The sequence below is a fragment of the Chenopodium quinoa genome, unplaced genomic scaffold, assembly GCF_001683475.1.
Source record: "Chenopodium quinoa cultivar QQ74 unplaced genomic scaffold, ASM168347v1, whole genome shotgun sequence".
In the NCBI taxonomy this organism is placed as follows: Eukaryota; Viridiplantae; Streptophyta; class Magnoliopsida; order Caryophyllales; family Amaranthaceae; genus Chenopodium; species Chenopodium quinoa.
Window position 1 is genome coordinate 889,959 of NW_018743616.1, and position 23,208 is coordinate 913,166.

The following is a 23,208-nucleotide window of genomic DNA, read 5'->3' on the forward strand; positions in this document are numbered from 1 at the left end:
CTCTAATGACTTTTGCAATTGCTATGCTAAATTGATTGTGATTATGCCAATGCTAGATTAGACGTAATCTTAGTATTGTGATTATTCCATTGTTTCTATCACAGCGAGAGTTGGGTCTAAACGGATTTGAGTAGATCAATTTAGGGTTTGATATTCAACACGAGAGTAGTTGGGTTTGATAATTGGGAAGTTAGAGTAATGTGTTCAATGTCTCTAATATGAATGATACCATGAGAATAGGCTTGATTGTATGTCAGGGAAGCCATTGATACTCGAGAGAGGTCCTTGGTATTTATTAGGGTTTACTTTTCCCCGTTCAATTGGAATCGTATGTTAGGGGTAGAAATATAATTGCATCAAGCGTAATTGTGGTGATACTAGATCTTGGATGTTTTAATTACTTGATTTCTTAATATTCTTTAGTTTATTTTCGAATTTTCCATACATTAGTTCCTTAGTTAATCGATCATTATTGATTCTTGCTTAGTAGGAATTTGAGTCTATTTAATTATTTTTGAATCTTAGTCTCTTGGGATTCGACCCTTGCTTGCCCTGCTACATAGTAGTGATCAGTTAGGTTATATTTTGTTAGGTACGCGACACGCCTATCAGTTACCTCAACCGTAAGTGCACAACACTAAAACTGGAGCAACTTATAGTTTGGACCACTTTTAATCAATTGAGTCCCTTCATCATATGGATTACTAATGGGCATGACAATCTGAAATAGTGACTCATTCCACTAGGGACAAATTAGGCCAGGAAGCCCGTTCTTCAAAAGCTTCGACGAGAGCAACAATGAAACCCTGCTCAATTTCATCGTCAGTCGCGAATAGGGCTTCGTGTAGTGGAGATAGATCCATTCAAGAAGAAGGAAGAGAAGAGAAAGAAGGAGGCAAGATTTATTCAAGAGGAAAAAGAAAGAGGAATAGAGGAGAGAGAATGAGCCAAGATCGATTGTTCAAGGGGAAAGAGTGGAGAGAGAAAGACCCAGGTGAGGAAGATGAAGAAACTTCAAAAACTAGGGTTTCAATTCATCAGATCTGATGAATTGTTGATTTAATCAAAGGCATTAAATTTGGTAGGTGGGAGAATAATAAGTGGGCTCATTATGTTATAGTAATAAGGGTAAAATAGTCATTGTACAAGGAAAAAATTGCCAAACAAGGAATTGATGCAATAAATAGGAAACTTCCTAAACTAGTAAGTGATGCGATAAAAGAAGAATGGAGGAAGTATATCATTCGAATTTTATTAAAATAATAAATAAATAATAAATCTTATCCAAAAATCCCAAATATTAATTGTTTAAAAGTATTTACTAAAATACCCTTTTTTGAAAATACTAATTAATTAATTAATTATAAAATGCGTCTCAAAAATATAGGGTATTATTATACCCCATTTCCAGCCCCTTCCCCTAACCGAAAACAACCCCCTCCCTAGAAACCGCGTCAAGACCACTTCCATCCTGCTTCCCTAGATTGCCGCAAAACCACCTCCCCAAAACCCTAACCAACAGAAAGATGAAGGTTGCATGAAGGGGGGTCGGAATTGGGGACGGGGTACGTAGGGAGTTAGGGTCGTAATAATTAAGGACGGGGAAGAGATGGGGGACCAAAATCGGGGACGGGGAGGGAAAGGGGTCAAAAGCGGGATGGGAAGGGAAGGGGTAGCCGGAAATGGATAGGAGAAGGGGATGGGGGTCAAAAACATGGACAAGAAGGGGAATGGAGCCACAAACAGGGATAGGAGGCTGGGGATGAGGGTTTTCGGTAGGGGTGGTTTGGTGGAGGGGACAGGGGTTGGGTAAAGGGATTTTTTTCATTTTTTATATTTTTTTATTTTAATTTTAAGGTTTTTTTTTATAAATTAAAACCATTATTATTTTAAAAAATTTAACAAAAAAAAATCTTAACAAATGACAACGCAACACGTGGCTAATGTAACCTTTAAAACAGTTACCGGTTTTTTGTTCCATTTACAGCAAATGTATATCAAAGGTCGTTCCATTCAGAAATAATCCAAAGATCATTTTATTTTTGAAAGATCACTGAAAGGTGTTGTTATTCTTAACAAATTTTCCAAACTATTATTAATGGTAAATGAAGTATCGAGATATAAATTAGACTAAATATTTAACTTGGTTTATTACTCGGTATTTTGTTTTCAATCGAGGTCCGTAGATGTTAGAGATTAAGTTATAGTCGTGTGATTAGGGGTGGTAATTCGGGTCAGCAGGTCGGGTTCGGGTCAGATTTCGGGTCAGATTTTGGGTCGATTTCGGGTTATGCTTAGAAACTATCAAAAATAGTGTAAAACTTAATATTATTATGAAATATGAAATTTGGGTCAAATCGGGTCGAATTCGGGTTATTCGGGTTCGATTCGGGTCGGGTTCGAATTTCTAAAACCCAATTCCAAAAAGTAATATTCAAAAGGTTGACATTATCTAAAACCCAATTCCAAAAAACTAATATTCAAAAGGTTGACATTATCTAAAACTAGTTTCTGGTCCGAGCATGTTCGAATGAGTATTTACAAGAAAAAAAAAAGTATTTTTTTATAAATTACTATAAGTTTATATTCACCCTTTATTTTTATTTCTTTTTTTTGAAGAAATTGTATTTACCAATTTTTATTTATCATGTTATCTTCTAACGAAAAAAAGTTATTGGTGGAAAAAAAATTATTCTAACACAATTTTTTATATGTAGCCAACCACAATATATAAGGCCCAAGCATGCAATCCAATTCGTTATAACGGACTCCGTTACATAGCACCGTTATAACTCTTATTATATATATAGATTTTTTAACTTCCCACTTTCTCCTATATATTAACAAAGTGAGTAAGTGACATTTTATCTTTCTTGCGTCTTAACTTTTTCTCTCTCCTCCATTTATATCTCAATCAAATTAATTTCTCCATTGTTGTTATTTATTTTCTCTTTCTTCAATAAAACTATCCTGCACTTTTTTTCTATTCTCCATTGTAGATATTCTAATTTGAACTATCTTCAATAAATACACCATAATTTATCGATTTAGAATGAACTTGGAACCGTAATCAATCGAAATTCAGAATAAACTTGGAATCGCAATTGAATTAAATCAATAATTCGAAAGTGTATGGATCGGACAAGTGCAGAACCATCGTTGTTGACCTCTGTTGAAATTCAAGCTTTTTCCATATTTAATTCAATAATTTGTACGAGTTATATGTAATTTGTTATATTTTATTTCGTATGGGGTTACTATTTCGTAGGGGTTGAGTACCCCATATGTATTCACGAATCTTTGTTGAAATTCAAGATTCTTCCATTTTGTATTATGAATTTCACTCTCCTCCATTGCATTTTTCGACAATTCTCTCTCCTCTAAATTCTTGTTCTTCGTTTATTCAAAAAACAAAAAAAACAATTCTTGTTCTTCGTTGCACTATGACTAAATATAAGGATTACTTGTTAACAAAAATAGGTTTACTTGTTAGTAAAAGTAGGTATTGGGTTACTTGTTAGTAAAGTGGGGTTACTTGTCAGTAATATAGGGGTTATTTATTTAGTAATGGAGTTACTTGCTAAGTTAAAACAAGGTTACCTACTAAGTAATACAAGGGTTAATTTACTTAGTATTTATGGGGTTACTTGATTGGTCAGTAAATTAGGGGTTACTTGAAATTATGGTTTACTTGAAATTAGGGGCTACTTATAATATGGGTTACTTGAAATTAAGGATTGCTACTTGAAATTATGGGTTACTTGAAATTAGGGGTGACTTGAAATTGAGCGTGAGTGTCAGATTCCGTTATGCGCGTCAGACTTCGTTATTTTTGCTGAGTTGGCAGCAGGCCACACGGTGTGGCCTGCCGCACCAAAAAGGCATTATTATTGTAAATGCAACACGTGTACTTTTGAGATAGGATTATGATAGGCGTGTCGCGTACCTAACAAAATATAACCTAACTGACCACTACTATGTAGCAGGGCAAGCAGGAGTCGAATCCCAAGAGACTAAGGTTCAACAATAATTAAATAGACTCAAATTCCTACTAAGCAAGAATCAATAATGATCGATTAACTAAGAAACTAATGTATGGAAAATTCAAAAATAAACTAAAGAATATGAAGAAATCAAGTAACTAAAACATCCAAGATCTAGTACCACCACAATTACGCTTGATGCAATTATATTTCTGCCCCTAACATACGATTCCAATTGAACGGAGAAAAGTAAACCCTAATCAATACCAAGGACCTCTCTCGAGTATCAATGGCTTCCCTAACATACAATCAAGCCTATTCTCATGGTATCATGCACATTAGAGACATTAAACACATTACTCTAACTTCCCAATTATCAACCTAACTATTCTCATGTTGAAAATCAAACCCTAAATTAATCTACACAAATCCGTTTAAACCCAACTCTCGCTGTGATAGAAACAATGGAATAATCACAATACTAAAATTACGTCTAACCTAGTATTGGAATAATCACAATCAATTTAGCATAGCAATTGCAAAAGTCATTAGAGAATTTAAAGATTTAATTCATGCATCAATCATAATTGGGCTACCCTAGATCTTGGAATAGGAAATCTACTCACTCATAATGGAATAAACAATAACAAAAATAATTAAAGAAAACATAATTAAGAAATAAGAGATGAAAAGAAAATACCAAATCTTGAATTAAATTGAAGGCGGAAAGTGTAAATCTTGAATCTTGAATTACAAAAGTAAAGAAAATAAAATAGAGAGAACTAGTTCTTAATAACGTAAAATAAAAGGCTAGAATAAAACTAAATGAAGAAATAAAACACTACTTAATATATATATATATATATCCCTAGAAAGATAAGAAGATAATTAAATTTCTTGGCGCATAATCCTTCTAGGAGGCACGGACGTGCCTACAAGAGGCACGGACGTGCCTCTGATCGAGTGCAAACTTCCTTGGCTTCTGACTTCTAGTCACGGACGTGCCTGTTTTGGGCACGGACGTGCCTAATGTCAAAGCTCATAGCTGTGTAAACTGACTTGGAGGCACGGACGTGCCTCCCCTACTGCGCGTATCACTCATCTTAAATCAGTCATAACTTCATATCTGAAGCTCCGTTTGAGGCGTGTAATATATTGTGTTGGAAAGGTCTTCAAGTTTACTTTCCAATGCAATTTGAATCACTCCATTATCATTTGTATATCAAAATTTATGAGCATAATAGTGAACAGGTGTCATATTTGTCAAGTATTTCATCAACGTTTGCTTCATTTTCACTCAATTAGCTCCGTTAATCCTGAAATACATCAAAAACAACGAAACTACCCATAAAAGCATCGAATCATCGAAACTAAACCAAATTACACCAAAATGGACTAAAACACTCAACTAAGCTAATAAAACCAACCAAAAAATAAGCTAACAAATATGCACAAAACCGACTTATCAAACTCCCCCAAGCTAGACTAATGCTTGTCCTCAAGCATTTAACCATGAATCACAAGGGAGGAGAAAGACAACTTCTCAAACCATCATAATGTGCCGTCAATTTGAAATCACGAGGAAAACAAAAATAAGATTCAATATGCATAAAACCACCATAAACCTCTTAAACTTGGAATCGACAAACATCTTACCACACATCTCCCCATACCAACTCACACAAACATAAATAGCTCTCACTTTAGTTGTGAAAAATAAAAACAATAAACGCTCATGTGTTTACGGGGTGAAATATGATATCACTCAACCTAAGCATAGAATGCATGTCAACTTCACATGAATTGTCCTCTTTAGGCTTGCAATGTGACTTTTTCCACTTCTAATGATTGATGCAATTACAAAAATGATGAAATCCATAAGGGGTAAGCTTGGTAAACAAGGGTTGGACGACGTTATTTGGGGATGTGGTGCTCAAAATATAACAAATCCTAATCCCACTACACATTCAAATGTCGGGTTCAAACCAACCTTATTTCCTCCAACTTCATACAAAATAAGCATAGCCCCTTATTTCTTCTTTTTTTCCTTCTTTTTTTTTTTTTCTTTTTCTCTTTTTTTTTTCTTTTGCAAACTAGGATTTAGGAAGACTTTAAACTTTTTAATTTGAGGTAAGGGTGTATGCAAGTTCAACACCCTTTTTTTTCTTTACTTTTCTCTTCTTCCTTCCTTCCTTCTAAAAAATCAGTTCCCTTCTTTCTCTTTCTCTTTTTCTTTTTTTTTTAAATTTTTTTCATTTTTTTTTTCTTTTTTCTTTTTTTTCATATATCACTCATAGGGCTTTAACAAGTGTAATTCTCCTTTAAAATAAACCTAGGAAAATAGCTCTATGGCTTTAAACGTAGGGTATCAAGAAGGGGTTAAAACACGGCTCAAATTGGCTCAACCTACGGGTGAATGAAAAATAAAAAAAAATAAAAAATTATGTAGGCCTAGAATGTGGAGGCTCTATTCTCTACAAGGAAATTTCAATCATTTTTTCGCAACATGCATCATTCAAGTCTCAAACAGCCAAAGAGCAAGACCAAGAAGTCGATTATGTGAAGGACAACTAATCACACATGAAGAAACACGACTGAGACAAAGTGAAATTAGTCAAATATGGCTCAAAAATCTCACCGGGTACACAAACTATTCACATAAGTAGAGCGGGGAGACCATCCTGGCCACAAACCAACTCAATTCCAAGCAAATCGGTGAATGGGTTTTCGAAAACTCTTTTCGCAAAGCACACATATATTATTATTATCATAGAAGTATAGGCATGTAATGGCATATCAATCAACACTAAAAACCAAATACTAAAAGAAAAACTAATATATACAAGGTGAAAAGTGAATCCTCCCCCAAGCTAAACCATACATTGTTCTCAATGTATGCATATAACAGTGTAAATGGACAAGGGGAGAGGGAAACAAATCTGCTGATCAGGAGGGGTAGGGGGAAAACCATACCTCGGGTCAGAGCTAGGTTGGAAGCACGGACGTGCCTTTTTTCGTGGACTCCATCTTCGTAGAATTTGCTCTTTTCACCTATTTAGATAGAGAAAATAATAAAAATTAGAACACTAATAACCACATCAAAAATCAAAAATAAAAATAAAAGAAAAGTAAAGGATCGAGAATGGGTTGCCTCCCATTTAGCGCTTGTTTATAAGGTCTTTAGCTTGACCGTAGTGATACTCATTGGCTCAACCGGGATCACCACACGAAAGGGGAACTCCGCAATGTTGCCCATGGGAATGATTGCCTGCCTTTTATCCGAACTCACCTTTATGTGGCCAAGCACATCATCGGGTGGAATTTTGTCCTTTCTTCTCACGAAATTTCTATCAAATACATACTTATCAAACAAAGGGTTAGTAGCATCGATTCTTAAGCAAGTACCACCATCAAATATAGAATTATGTTCATCAAAGAGCTTGAACATGACTTGTTTATCCTGGGCCCTAATGGTGGCTTGTCCTTCGGGAAAATCTATTAGGGCTTGACTTGTGGCGAGGAATGGTCGACCAAATATGATCGGGATCTTACGATCTTCTTTCATATCCATGACGACAAAATCAACAGGAAAAACAAGTTCGCCAACCGTAACTAATACATCTTCAACAACACCCTTAGGGAGTCTAGAGGTTCTATCAGCCAATTGAAGAGAGATAGGGGAAGGTTTAAGTCCTTGCAAGCCTAAACTCTCATATAATGAATAAGGCATTAAGTTACCACCAGCACCTAAATCGCACAAAACCCTATCGAAAAATTTCTCGTTTATCGTGCAGGGAATAATGAAACTACCCGGATCATGCAGCTTAGGTGGTAGGTTATCATATAAGAGAGTAGGGCCCTTCTTATTTACTACTTCCTTATCATTTTGTTGATCTTTCATAGTCTTCACAAAATTTGCAAATTGAGGCATTTGAATTAAAAGATCGGAAAAGGGAGTAGAAGCATGTACCTTCTCAAGGGCTTCGCAATATTTCCCAAAATGTCTATCGAGTACGGCTTTTGACAACCTTTGCGGGAAAGGCAATGGTTCCTCATAAGCCGGTGGAGCAACATATTTGGGGCCTTGAACATCTTTGCCCCTTTCATCTTTCCTAGACTCCACACTGCACACCTTCTCACCTATTTGCCTCGGAGATGGTTCATCTCTTCTCAAGAAAACTGTATTGCATTGTTCTTTCTGGACCTTTGCTTGATCGAAGAGTTGATAGGCGACTCACCTGTTGTGAAAGTTGACTTATTTGGGTTTCCATGAGCTTACTCTGGGCTTGCAACTGTTGGATGGAGCTACCTTGTTGTTGGATGGCACTATTTGTTGTGGTAATGAAGCTCTCCATCATCAACTCAAGGCTAGATTTTTGGGGAAGTAGTTGCGTTGGTTGTTGGTTCATAGGTGTTCTTTGTTGGAAACCGGGTGGTGAGTTGTAGTTGTTGGATAGGGATGGTTGTGATGGTGGGTTCTGTTGTCCTTGGGTGTTCTTATAAGAGAAGTTGGGATGTTGTTTCCAACCTTCATTGTAAGAATTGGAGTAGGGATCAAAAGACTGTTTGGAATTCGAAGAGTAGAAAGCATTGGCTTGTTCAATAGACATCTCACTCATATTCTGCGGGAAATCCGGTGCGATGTGGCCCTGAACATTGCACAATTGACAAACCTCCGGTGGGCTAGTAGAAGTTCCAGCTTGGAACTTATCAAACCTGCTTGTTAGTGCCTGCACAGAACTGGCTAACATAGTCAAAGCATCTACATCAAGCTTACCTCCTTTTTTCACATTCTGACGACCTCCTAGATGATAATTATCATTGGCTGCCATCTTCTCAATCAGCTCCTTTGCCTCAGTTGGGTTCTTTGTCAAGAGAGAACCCCCTGATGCAGCATCAATGTAGATTCGGAACTCATGGGTTAGGCCATTATAGAAGGTTTGAATCAACAGCCACTCTAGGATACCGTGATGAGGGCATTGTCTCTGTAACCTCTTGAACCTTCTCCAAGCCTCATAGAGAGACTCGTCATCTGATTGTCGGAAGGTGGATAGCTCGTTCCTCAACCTGGCAGTCTTCTCATGTCCCAAAAACTTCACTAAGAAGGCCTTCACTAGCTTGTCCTATGTGTCGAACGAGCCAGTGCCTTCATCTCTCAACCACTCTTTCGCCCTATCCCGTAGTGAAAAAGGGAAAAGGCGAAGTCTGATAGCATCATCTGTAACACCATTCAATTTCATAGTATCACATTTCTCCAAGAAACTATCAATATGACTTACTGGGCAATCATGTGGTGTGCCTGCAAATGAATCATTAGAGATGAATTGAATGAACTGTGGCTTCAATTCGAAGTGTTGAGCAGTGACAGGTGGCCTGACAATGTTAGAGAGGAGTCCGGTTGTCGTATTAGGGATACCATACTCCAAAAGAGACTTCATGGCATCTTCCATGTTTCTGTTGGCTTGGTTTCTCCTTCTTCTTCTACATGCTCGTCTTCTTGCGGTCGCTTAGATTTCAGAATCAAAAGGAATTAAATCGTCTGATCCTGAACCTCGAGTTTGCATGAAACAAGGAACTAAAGAAGAGTATCAAAACCACAAGAAACAATAGCCGAAGCAACGAATGAGGCTTAGTAAAAACGAATCACAAATAATCAAATAAAACCGTTAGTTCCCCGGCAACGGCGCAAAAATTTGATAGGCGTGTCGCGTACCTAACAAAATATAACCTAACTGACCACTACTATGTAGCAGGGCAAGCAAGGGTCGAATTCCAAGAGACTAAGGTTCAAAAATAATTAAATAGACTCAAATTCCTACTAAGCAAGAATCAATAATGATCGATTAACTAAGAAACTAATGTATGGAAAATTCAAAAATAAACTAAAGAATATGAAGAAATCAAGTAATTAAAACATCCAAGATCTAGTACCACCACAATTACGCTTGATGCAATTATATTTCTGCCCCTAACATACGATTCCAATTGAACGGAGAAAAGTAAACCCTAATCAATACCAAGGACCTCTCTCGAGTATCAATGGCTTCCCTAACATACAATCAAGCCTATTCTCATGGTATCATGCACATTAGAGACATTAAACACATTACTCTAACTTCCCAATTATCAACCCAACTATTCTCATGTTGAAAATCAAACCCTAAATTAATCTACACAAATCCGTTTAAACCCAACTCTCGCTGTGATAGAAACAATGGAATAATCACAATACTAAAATTACGTCTAACCTAGTATTGGAATAATCACAATCAATTTAGCATAGCAATTGCAAAAGTCATTAGAGAATTTAAAGATTTAATTCATGCATCAATCATAATTGGGCTGCCCTAGATCTTGGAATAGGAAATCTACTCACTCATAATGGAATAAACAATAACAAAAATAATTAAAGAAAACATAATTAAGAAATAAGAGATGAAAAGAAAATACCAAATCTTGAATTAAATTGAAGGCGGAAAGTGTAAATCTTGAATCTTGAATTACAAAAGTAAAGAAAATAAAATAGAGAGAACTAGTTCTTAATAACGCAAAATAAAAGGCTGGAATAAAACTAAATGAAGAAATAAAACACTACTTAATATATATATAGCCCTAGAAAGATAAGAAGATAATTAAATTTCTTGGCGCATAATCCTTCCAGGAGGCACGGACGTGCCTACAAGAGGCACGGACGTGCCTCAGATCGAGTGCAAACTTCCTTGGCTTCTGACTTCTAAGCACGGACGTGCCTGTTTTGGGCACGGACGTGCCTAATGTCGAAGCTCATAGCTGTGTAAACTGATTTGGAGGCACGGACGTGCCTCCCCTACTGCGCGTATCACTCATCTTAAATCAGCTCCATTTGAGGCGTGTAATATATTGTGTTGGAAAGGTCTTCAAGTTTACTTTCCAATGCAATTTGAATCACTCCATTATCATTTGTATATCAAAATTTATGAGCATAATAGTGAACAGGTGTCATATTTGTCAAGTATTTCATCAACGTTTGCTTCATTTTCACTCAATTAGCTCCGTTAATCCTGAAATACATCAAAAACAACGAAACTACCCATAAAAGCATCGAATCATCGAAACTAAACCAAATTACACCAAAATGGACTAAAACACTCAACTAAGCTAATAAAACCAACCAAAAAATAAGCTAACAAATATGCACAAAACACGACTTATCAGATTACTTTAGTATATAATATAAAAAGATATAAATAATAAAAAAAATCTACAGAAAATTCTTTGAAAAAAGATATCTAGAAAATTGGTTGTTGAACATTCTAATTGGTTATTCAATTAGTTATTATCTAAGCCAGGAGATTATTTAGAATATTCAACTTTGGCTGTAACTTTAATAAATTTCCTAGTATCTCTAATTATCTTATAAAAGTGAATTTTTTTTTTTTTTTAAATGAGAATTGGCGGGATTTCTAGGATATTAGAGGGAAAAATAGGTTTCAGTTTAATATTAACGAGAGAGGTGAAACTTAGTAACTTACGCTTTATTATTATTTATATTTATTTATTATTACATTTTCTAAGGCAACAATGTCGTTTTTTTTAAGAAACAAAACAATGCTAATAGGTTAGCTAGTCAATGAGTAATAATACATTAAATAGATAGTTTTTGAAATTAATATGATGTAGAATTGAAATATATAAGTCTCTATATACATGTAAGTCAATAGTCAGCCATAAATAAATTAAATAATGATTTTGCAAAAAAAATCATAAATAAATAAATAATATTTGAGAGAGAAAGCAAAAATACTCCACTTTTAATATAGGTATATAGATTAGTAATAGATTTTTTCAAGAAAAAATATATAGAATAGTAATAGATAGATAGATAGATAGATTAGACTTCAGATTAATATAAAATTAAAATGCTCATTCAACAATTGATAGATTTACATTTTTTTTTTCGTTGTTTAGAGAGCCACAAGGGCGAGTGATGAGAATCGATCCCGGTATCACTGAGAATCGGGAGGGGAGCTCTAACCACTTGAGATATCCCTCACTCTTGATAGAATTTTAAATGTGATAGAGGTTGAATAACGTCCTGTCAGGAGATTAAATAAAAGTTTATATGAGTTGTAAGTTTAGAAATTTAAATAATTTTGTATGGAGGAAAATTTGAAGTAAATGTAAGAAAAGGATAGATGTGTAAGTATGATTGAGTAAAAGATAGGTGGGAAAATAAAGATGGATCGGATAATGTAAGAGATATAAAGAATGTAATTTGGTGTTGCCAAAAATAACATTTGTTTTTTATATATTGATAAGATTATATAGTCAAAGTTGATGTATGAATAATAATGTAAAAGTCAAATGTTACAAGTATTCAAGAACTCAATTGTTGGAGCATTTGTGGTAGTTACTAGTTATTTACGGAGTATTATATCCCATATTCTGATCATGAATTTTTTTTAGTAGCTACAGTTTTATAGTGGATACTTCCTAAAATACATATTATAATTTTATAAGAAATATAGTCCCTAATAAGAAAATAACAAAATTAATTTATTTGACATGGAAATTCGCCTAAAAACTTGTTCAAATGTGATAATATAAATTAAATAACAAAAAATCACATGGAAAAAAAAAATTATATTGACAACAAATTTAATTCCGAAAGGAAATACAAGAAAAAACCATGCAATACATTGAATACATTAACACAACCATACAAAAAATGAACTAACAATACAATTTTATTAGGGGACATTTTTTTTTTTTTTTTTTTTTTGGGCATTTTCCCTTTTGTTCAATTGCTAGAAATATAAAATGACAGAATAAATTCTGAGCATGGCTTACTAATTAGTTAAGCCATTAGTTGGTACCACCAAGAACACCCTTGAGCTTCTTAATGACATCTTTAGGAAGGAATGTAGTTGTTGCAATAAGATCAGTTGGCAGACCGTTAGCAAAGAAAGCGTAATCTGTAATCTGAAGTCCTGGACTCGGGCTGCTGAAGCTAACAAAGGCGATAGCTGTTGATTTCCCGGCGTTGATTTGGAAATGAAGTAGGCCTTGTGGGAAAACCATTACATCACCCTTGTTAAGTGTCTTGAAGTAGACGTCGTTTGCTGAGTCAATAAAGCCAGCACAAATCTGGCCTTGGATGACAGCGAGGATTTCGGAACCCCCAGGGTGAGTGTGCATTGGGATAACACCACCAGCAGCAATGTCTAAGCGAGCAATGGAGAGTCCAAGGCCATTTACACCAGGAAACTGAGCAGCAAATGCTGGTGTAACAGCGGCTTTGATGAGATTGGAAGTGTTGCCTGCAGCGGCTAGACCATGGTAAACAAAGTCATCGACGGTGACCTTGGATGGCTTCTTGCACGAGTAGCCTGCAGGTCCGTCAGGGAGGTTCAAATCTGCAACGCAGTAGTCTCCTGCGTTAGCAGAGTAAAGAGAAACAAAGAGGGTGAGGACGACGAAGAGTGGAAGATACATCTTCGAAGATTAGATAGATGATAAGCTTGTAATGAATTTTTCGTGGTTTGATTGACAATGTCCTAGACTTGTTTATATAGAAAGCAGCAGCATGGCTGTTTATCAAGACAGCCAATCTGCTGGTCCAGCAACAACTTTTTGTTCTGATTTGTAGCTGCATTATGTATCATTACTGCAGTCATTTATCACTAATTAAGTTTCAGCTGTGCTGATAGCCTGATAATATAGACGTTGTCGATTGATTGACAATCAAGGTCATAGATGACTATTACATCTATCTTTCTCAAGAAATGATTAATGTAATGCAGTAACATATACTTGTATGACAGAACTCCGCGTTTCTGTGATTATGATTGCCTAATAAGTTCGCGTGTATGTGCATATATGTGTGTTTCTTTCGATACGTGTATTCAGAAAACAGATCGAACAGTAAGGAATTTGAGTCAGTTTCATGTAGAATAAGTGAAAATATATGCATACTTATTTCTGGAAGTATTCTGCCATTAAGTCGTTTAAGGAAGGCTTTTCTCTGCATACGAATACAAAAATTTGAGTCATACATATATCAGTAAATAAGTGAAATGAGAAATTATAATTCCTTAAATAAGTGACATGAGTCATACATATATTTCAGTTCCTTACAAATTTTGAGAAGTTGAGCTAAATGTAAGGTATTCTTGGTGTAAAGGCCGGATGGAATACCACCCTCGACACTTTAACCAACTTAGCTAATTAATTGTAATCAATGAAAAAAGAGTCCAGTAAACAAACAGAACATCAAACTATGGTGAATTGAAGTTACCTTTTGCGTCATTTGAAGGTAATTTATTGCTAGATATACATATATTTCAATGTTTTATGTAGTAGAGAAAATATAAATAAGGTGGTCCATAATCACATGGTATTGTAAAGAAGCAGAAAACGCCATTTTTGACAACTAAGAAATAGACTCTGCTAGTCTTCCTAAAATTCCAAGATTATTCCACAGAAAAATAAGTGGATCTTATGAATTACCCTTTTAAAGGGTTCGTGCCCATGTTTAGGAATTAAAGCATATTCTGTTGTTTTCGTTCATTACTCTGCACAAATATAGCCAAATATACAAAGACTAAAATGTAAAGTTAGTTCCAACCTCCTAATTTAATTACCAGATTAATCATGCTACACTAATCAAATTATGTGATTTATGTCCAACTTAATAATCCTCTGCAATCTGTCCGAGAACATTGTTCCTTTTTTATAATGTCGCGCTATATGATAATCTTTGCGTCAACATAAGCATGTAACGAATGATGCATTAAGACCTTCAGATTGATTTTCAAGTCTTAAAAGTTAACAATGTAGCATTAGGGATTAAGGTAATGTGATATGCCAAGTAAGCGTAACCGAGGGTAAGGTTTATAGAATTAGAGCCAATAGTTGTATACATTATCTGTCTAATAGCCATACATCTTCATAAGGTAAGATGGAGGAAGATTCATGTATTTTGTTCTATATGCATGGTTGTATTATATTGTTCAGTAAACAAAAAATTTAGATATTTGACAGTTGTACAGGAAGGCCACAACTTTTTCTAACAATTCCAAACTTTTTATAGAATAGATAGATATTTACTCCATGTTGAGCAATTTGAGCATGAATAATTGTTGGACTACTCCAGGTCCCCCCCCCCCCCATCAATTAACTGGTTTGGGATTATATAACCGACCGAAATCGAACAAGATAAACAGTTTAAGGTGGGAAATGCATCTCCTGCTTGACTCAAGAAGAGTGCCTAAGTCAATTATCAGGCCATAATATCTTCCTTCCCAATGTATGTGAATATGTGATGCATGGAAATACAAAATTTGCATAATTTTGGGTGAAAAATTATACTCTATTAGTCTTGGAATGCATTATTTGGACAAGGGATACTAAAAGTGCCTAAATCTTCAACAAACTTATGGGCATATAGTAGAGCATTGGTTTGTCAGTCACAATTCAATGGCGCTCCAGTAAACATGATTAAGGACAAAACTACCTTGACTTCAGATAATTAAGTCTAGTTTAAGGAAAACATTAAAATACCAAATGCAATTCAAGCACAATTAGTTGAAGCTAAGTAATAGTATAGGTTTATGTTCAAATCGAAAGAGTTGTATTATGGAAACCAATAAAGACGAAAAATGGGTTATATAAGTTGGTTGTATAAGTTGATGAAAAGGTAAATTGTTAAAGGAAAAATTCACAAGAATAATCCCACCTTTTGCACATCTTCTCATAATAGTCCCACCTTTAAAAAAATCTGGGAATAATCCCATCTTTTCTAGTAATCTTCTCAAAATGGACCCCTTTCATTTATGACTTGCAACAATAGGTGAATTAGCTTACGTGGCACTAAACGTTCGTTGTTAATATTTGGGTTTGTATTTAATTCGAAACGCTATGCTATGTCTTCTTAATTACCATCTCTCATTTCTCTCTTTTTCTCCTTTCTCTCTTTCTCCCCTTGCTCTGTAAATTCTTAATCTAAAAATGTAATATCTTTTTTTTTTTTTTAAATTTCATTTGCTATGAGGAAATCAAATTATGATGGACCTAGGTCTTCTTCTTCGTATTCACTAGCGAATTCAGTTATGAATTTGACAGTGTTCAATATAACTTCCCAATTTTTATGCAAAACAAATTTCAATTGAAATCACTTTTATGCAAAAGAAACTGCCTTGAAATATGATATGATAAGATAAGATAAACATAACATTGTGTCTGTAACATAGCACAAGTTTTATCATGACATTCAACAACCAGCATTTTCTTTGATACATTGCATTACACTGATTCCAAAAAGAAAAGACATCACAATTGCTATATGATCACTGAGTTTGCTTGTGCAATGTTGATGCTTGACTGAGTTGTGAGCTCATACAGTCAGTAAATACCCTTTGACCCCCAATTCGTCCAGCTATAGTAGTCATTGTTGATCCATCAGAACTAATCAATACTCCCACTCCTTTTGGAACCTACCAAAAAAAAAAAAAAAAAAAGGACAAAATAGTTAGAAGTGTGCATTGAGAACAAATAATAGTAAAATAAGTTTACTGATGATGGTTGGTTATTACCTTTGGTGCAGCTGACCCCCTGCTTCTCCCACTTCCCCTACTTACCCTTCCCTTTCCTCTACAGTCACCCCTTCCCCTAATAGATTTCCTTACACCTTGACCACCTCCCCTGCTTCCCCTTCCTATGCTTTGACCCTTTCCCATACCTAAAGTCCCTACACTCTCACTTAATCTCCTACCTAAACCCCTTGTAGCACCTCTTCCTTGACCTCTTCCTCTTGATCCTTGACCGATTGTTATCATCCTTCCTCTTCTACCTGATTTTGTGGGTTGGGTAGTGGTGGAATGTTGTGTCAAATCTTATGTAGAGGTGTTGACACCAACTGCTGCAGATGTGGAAGCATTTGCATCCTTTCTAAGGCTTCCCTTATGTCTCTTGGGTGCAAGTTCAACAGCCATAGGCCTATCTCTATTAGGACACCTTTTATTGTGTCCCTTCTGTAGGCATAAACTATACGTCATTTCAATTCCATGTTTGCTGAGTTTTCTAGGTTTCTTAGGGAGTTGATGTGGAGCTTTTCTTCTATTAACTCTTGGTCTTCCTGGCCCTATTTTTATAGGTGGAGGTAATAAAGAATAGTCCACCCTAGGCTAGTGCCTCTCACCTTCCGTGGGGGGAATAGACCCTGAGTACACCTTCAAATAAGTCTCCATCTTGTAACAATCATCAACAAAATCTTCAGCATCCCTATGTAGAAAAAATATACATGCCACAACATGACAACAAGGCACCCCAGTCATCTCCCATTTTCCACAAGTGCAACACTTAGCTTCCAAGTCAACTGATAATGTGTCCAAGAAATAATTAACCTGAAACTTTGTTAGAGTTGAAGACATGACATCACAGTTGGATGCTTTTTCTTTCTCTTTCTCCAATTTTTGCTGAATCCTTGGACAAAGTACTCCAGTTGTCTTCTCCATCTCGTCTCTTTAACACAAGCCTTTGCATCAAAGAAGCTCTTATGTCCTCAAGCATATACAACAAATGTTTAGTCCTTGCATTAATTATGTAGCCGTTGAATGTCTCGGCAAGGTTATTTGTCACTACATCAGTTTTTGTGCTTGTGCTCATGAATTCCCTGCAAAATAATCTTGGATTATAACTGTTAAAAGCTACAACTGCATCTTGATCCACTGCACCCAACTCATCAAGTGCATCTTGGTAGTCTACCAAGTTATAAGCTTTTACTATCTTCCAAAATCTCAATTTCATGTCATCTCCTCTAAAAGATTTGTGCCAGAGCATATATATGTGCCGAGCACAATGTCTATGCTCAGTTGATGGGAGGATAGTTGAAACGACATTAAGAATAGGCTTGCAAGAGAAAAATAAACAATATTAAAACAAGTTCAGCTCATGAATACAATTCTAAAGTAAATGGCTATAACATCACATTACTAGTACTGACCTGATGTTCATCTGAGATCAATGTGACCCCTACACCTTCTCCTAAGGCCATACACTTTTGGAGTTGTAAGAAAAACCATTCCCAGGACAGATTATTCTCTCCCTCCACTATAGCCCATGTTACCGAGTACATTTGATCGTTTCCGTCTCTTCCCATAGCAGACAATAATTTCCCCCCAAGAAAAGTTTTCAAAAAAACATCCATCTACACATAAGACTTTTCTACATCCATCATTCCACCCCTTTTGTAGACCCTCAAAACAAACAAATAATGTACTGAATACTAGAGGGCTATTATCTTCGCTAGAATCCATGACTAACTGCACATGTATCCCTGGATTACACTGGATCATACATTTTCAGAGCTTCTAAATACCTTCCAACTTTGTTATAATGGTTTTGCATAGATCCATGAAGAAGTTGATGGGCACAATACTTAACTTTATAAGAAAAGTTTTTCTTTATAACAACTTTGTATGCTCTTCTAGTAGTTTTAATAATTTCTTTAGCTGGCCAATGTGGCCTTGCCTTAAATACGTCTAGGAACTGCTCTGTTAGCCAAGTTGACTTCAGTTGTCTATTTCTCTTTATGTTCTCGTTGCAAGTACGTGTGCCTTTCATGAACTGATTTCACCACATAAGTAGCTCTTCCTGAATCCCATGATCCATATAAAGAGAAAGGGCAGTTGTCAGCACACTTTACTCCAAGTCTTTGTCCCCTCTTTTTATTACTCACAACAAAATGCAGATTCCTACCCTGAAATATAGCAAACTTAGAAACACATTGCTTAAATACATCCCTTGTTGCAAACCTTTGGTCGACCATCCACTGAAACACTGAGAAATCAGTGTCCAAACTCACTAACACACCCCTTCTCTCTTTGCTAAGCCCTATTATATCATCCTCATCAGATGTAGGTGGGGTATTGATCTTAGCATCACTAGCTTCATAATCACTCACACAACCCCCTTTTTCTGTTGGAACTACTAGTTGTTCACCAAGATGTTGCCTTTGTTCTTGTTCAATAGGAGCCTTAAGCTTCCTTTTAGCAGCCTCCTTTTGTAATTGGTGTACTATCTCAGTTAATTTGTTGTGATAACCTCTAACCCTTTTAGCTGCAGTTCTACATTCTTCATCAATATCCTCCTCATCTAGACCTTGTAACTCATCTTCAAATTGAAACTCATCATCTCCAAGATCAACATCATCCTCTATATCTAAATCGGTATCTATGTCATACCCTAGATCACCATCTATGTTCTCAGAGCCAGGCTCATACAAGGAATCACTATCCTCCTCTGAATGAACTTCAAATAGTTGATTGTAGGGCAGTGGACTATCTGGTCTACTATCCTCCCATTCATACTCAAGTGGTACCTCACTTTGGCCGGAAGTCTTGCCTTTTTCTCTGGCTACAGTTTTAGTTATCGACCTAATGAAGGTATATCTGGTGGAGGGTTTAAAGTGGTTGGAGCTTTGAAGTGTTTGGTGGGCTTGAAGTGTTTAGAGGGTTTGAAGGATTTGAGTTGATGGAAGAGTTGTTTGAACAATTAATTTCTGCTACTGGACATATGGCTTAGATGTTGATGTGGGAGCATCTTTTTTGTGTGACTCATCTTTCTTTCTCCTACGGCTAACTCTTACTGGTTGTGTTATGGCATCTTTTGTCTTTAGTGGTCCTCTCTTAGGAGTTAATTTTTTTCTTCTTTGACCACCCTTACTTAGCTTCTCTGGTTTTTTCTTTGTTTCATGTACTTGCTCATGTAAAGCTCTCTCCAAAACAGAAGCATCTACTGGCAATACTTCAGGGTCAGAAACACCATGCACCACATATAAGTTTCTGTTTTTCAAAGCAATAGCAGTCATTTTTCTCACCTCATCATCATCATAAACTCTCCTTAAACCCTTACCTAAAGTTAACCCTAGGATTAGGTAATACACCTCCTCTATTTTACAGTAATTCCCCCCTTTTTTTGCTAATTCCTCAATATACCACCAACAAAGTTCGTTTAGGTCAATTTCACATGTTATACCCTCCCCTCCTACATACGTTAATCCCTTTTTTTCTTCCTTAAATACACCACCATGCCAGAACTTCAATGTCACAATAGTATCCATTACAAACAATCAAGACTCAATTTTGTAGAAATGTAGAGCAGTAATCGAAACAACCAACAACCAACATTCAACAAACAAGTAACCACAATCACCTATTCAACCGAAAAAACCACAAAACAGAGAAAAATTGATCTAATTAAATTCGTAAATTGATCTATACATACTCGATTTCATATTCAACCCACAAAATTCAAAAAATTTAGCATTAAATCAAAAAAAATACCTTCAATTTTGCTGCTTAAAATCCACCATTGAACTTCATGAGTAGTCGGAAATTGAACTTCATACTTCAATAGCCATTGAACTTTATGCATAATCCCCACAAACCAAGCGACTCTTTTTGATTTTTTTTTTTTTTAGATTAATGGTCTTTAATTATTTGCAGGGGAAAGGGGGGTGAATACTGTAGGTTCTGAATTGGGTAGTTGGGTAATTAATTCATTAAGGAGGGAAGACTAATTAAAAGTCCACCTAAATAAAAAAAAATTACCGGTTCTCCAAGTTCGTAGTAAAATAGTCTATTTTGAGAAGATTACTAGAAAAGGTGGGATTATTCCCAATTTTACAAAAGGTGAACTATTATGAGAAGGTGTGCAAAAGGTAGGATTATTTTTGTGAATTTTTCCAATTGTTAATACATGCAAACTCAAACTAAAGACTAGATAATTTATCACTAAGTTATGTCATACAAAGTATGAGTATAACATACTAGTATTCTTTTTGCTAACAAAATATCAACATGTGAATGACAATCTACAAAATAAAACTTATAATGACAATTTACAAAATAAAACTTAGGAAAAATTGCGAGGAAAGTTCTTTTAAATGGTCGACCTTGTGAGGAAGGTCCTTTTATGAAAAAGGTGGCACAAAGGGTCATTTTATGATGATTGGGTTGTGAGGAGGGTCTTTTGACCAAACTCTGACGATGACCAATTTTTTCCGGCCAAAAAAGTCACGTGCACAACACATGACCACTGAAATCTTTTTTTTTTTTTATTTTTTTTTCTCTCCTTCCCCAAACACCACCACTGCTCCACCCTCTCTCGCCATCTCCACCACCACTGAACCACTTTGTACCATCATCACCACCATAACCGACCCTCCCTTTCCCGACCACAGCTGCCAACCCCCACCACCAAGCCGAAACTCCTACATAACTACCAACCAACCTCGATTCCACCCCCACAGCCCCCATTCCACCTCTCCCGACCACCGCAGCCAACCAAGAATTTAACTTCATTGTCTTTAAATTTGAAAGATAAAGATTCAGAACGGGCATTGCATCATCATGTTCGTGGAAATCAAATATCAAAGTTAAATCTTCTAATAATGGTGAAGATTCATTTAAAGAACCTAACCAAGCTGGCACTTGTACAAGGTAGCTTTAACAAAGTTTCTTCAGATTAGGAAGTTGAAGTTGAACAACTTTATTTTTATGTCAATCATCCTCAAATTCAAGCCAACCAAACAATTCCAAAATTACCAGAAATCGGCATTATTTAAGCAAGCAAGCAGGTATTGGAAAGAAATTGGCTAAAAATTTCCCTGTAAAAATGAATTGTTGTACATTTCAGCGGCAAACATCTTGCAAGCATGATTCTACTACATCAGGTTCAAGTGAGTAAGTTGTCTTACTGACTTCAATTTTGAATACGTCGATTTTTGGGGAAGTCAGATGCAATAGGATTTTGTTGAGGAAGAAGAGGGAAAGGAAAAAAAAAAGGGCAATTTCAGTGGTGACGTACGCACGTGACTTTTTTTTGTCGAAAAAAATTGATCAACGTCGAAATTTGGTCAAAGGATCTTCCTCACAACCCAATTTTTGTGCCATCTTTTTCATAAATGAACCTTATTAAAAGGTCGATCACTTAAAATGACCTTCCTCGCAATTTTTCCTAAAACTTATAATGACAATTTACAAATACAACTTGATTAGGAAAAGATTGAGTTTTGATTCAACCATATATACTTCCCCACTTTTAATTAGATGCACATTTTGGTTTTTGACCTTAATCATAAATTTTGCTTTGATTAACATTTGTATTTTATAGATATAAAAAAGTCAATCTTGTAAGATTCATTTAACTTTGTATTTAATTAAAATTCAATTTTTAATATTTTTTACAGTAGTCTAATCAAAGTTATTTTTTGATTAAATCTTTGCATTGCATTAACAAATGTGATAAAAGAAATATGTGATCTAATTTAGAATAAAAGAAGTAATTGTTAATTAAATGTAATAGTGCATGAGAGTGAGGTATAGCTCAAGTGGTTAGAGCTCCCCTCCCGGTTCCAAGAGATCTTAGAAATTGGGATCGATTCTCATCATCTGCCCTTATTGCTCTCTAAATACAAAAAAAAATAAAAATAAAAATAAAAAAATAAATGTAATAGTGCATGACATCGTCCTGGCCCGACCTAAATACTAGCTATTGACGATAAAGTAATACTACGTAGAACAAGTGACCCACATGTCCATATAAAAAATGGAGCATTTATTTAGATTTTAGATAGGGTAACTTTGAGGAAATAAATGGGCTAATATCAGTGTGTATGGATAGGCTTTCTTCTTTAGCATCGTACAGACAAGGCTAATCATGAAAATTTTACACTACACCCCGGTGTAGCTTCTGCTACCTACACCCCCCCTCCCCAAGTGACGTCATTTTGCACATATAATATTTTAAAACTGAACATATTTTATTAATAGTTGTAAATGAACATACAATTATTTATAATTGAACATTTAATTAAGGAGCACTATTATGGATGAAAAATGTATAAAATTTATAATTTTGTACTTGTTATTGAAAATTTTTGAAGGTAGCACACACTCCTTATTGTAATTGTAAGAATCATTTCCATGAAAACTACAACATAGCACACACTCTTATTGAAATTCCTATTAAATTTGTTAAAATAACTAATTCATGATATAATTGGGTGCTTTAATTAGTAGTATAAAAATGAACTTTTAAGTATATGCACATATTCATTTTAAAATTAATGTATTTACTTGTTGATCATGAATAAGAACGAAAATGAACATTTATCAATACGTAAATTAACATTTATATATATTGAAAATGAACATTTATCAATACGTAAATTAACATTTATCAT

The 23,208-nt window shown here is 35.3% G+C and overlaps 3 protein-coding genes across 3 annotated transcripts; all 3 read right to left on the reverse strand.

Annotated features, from left to right (window-relative positions):
- Positions 1-7,152: 7,152 nt before the first annotated feature.
- LOC110683117 lies at positions 7,153-9,433 on the reverse strand. Its single transcript, XM_021859468.1, has 3 exons — positions 9,263-9,433; positions 8,263-9,106; positions 7,153-8,162 (listed from the first exon to the last, which is right to left on the reverse strand). Exons 1-3 carry the CDS (start codon positions 9,431-9,433, stop codon positions 7,153-7,155), a joined length of 2,025 nt encoding a protein of 674 aa, XP_021715160.1.
- Positions 9,434-12,590: 3,157 nt separating this feature from the next.
- LOC110682979 (auxin-binding protein ABP19a-like) lies at positions 12,591-13,517 on the reverse strand. The gene has a single exon (XM_021859317.1). The coding sequence runs from the start codon at positions 13,455-13,457 to the stop codon at positions 12,828-12,830; it is 630 nt and encodes a 209-aa protein (XP_021715009.1). The 5' UTR covers positions 13,458-13,517; the 3' UTR covers positions 12,591-12,827.
- Positions 13,518-17,386: 3,869 nt separating this feature from the next.
- LOC110682980 lies at positions 17,387-18,190 on the reverse strand. Its single transcript, XM_021859318.1, has 2 exons — positions 17,965-18,190; positions 17,387-17,870 (listed from the first exon to the last, which is right to left on the reverse strand). Exons 1-2 carry the CDS (start codon positions 18,166-18,168, stop codon positions 17,397-17,399), a joined length of 678 nt encoding a protein of 225 aa, XP_021715010.1. The 5' UTR covers positions 18,169-18,190; the 3' UTR covers positions 17,387-17,396.
- Between the last annotated feature and the right edge of the window lie 5,018 nt (positions 18,191-23,208).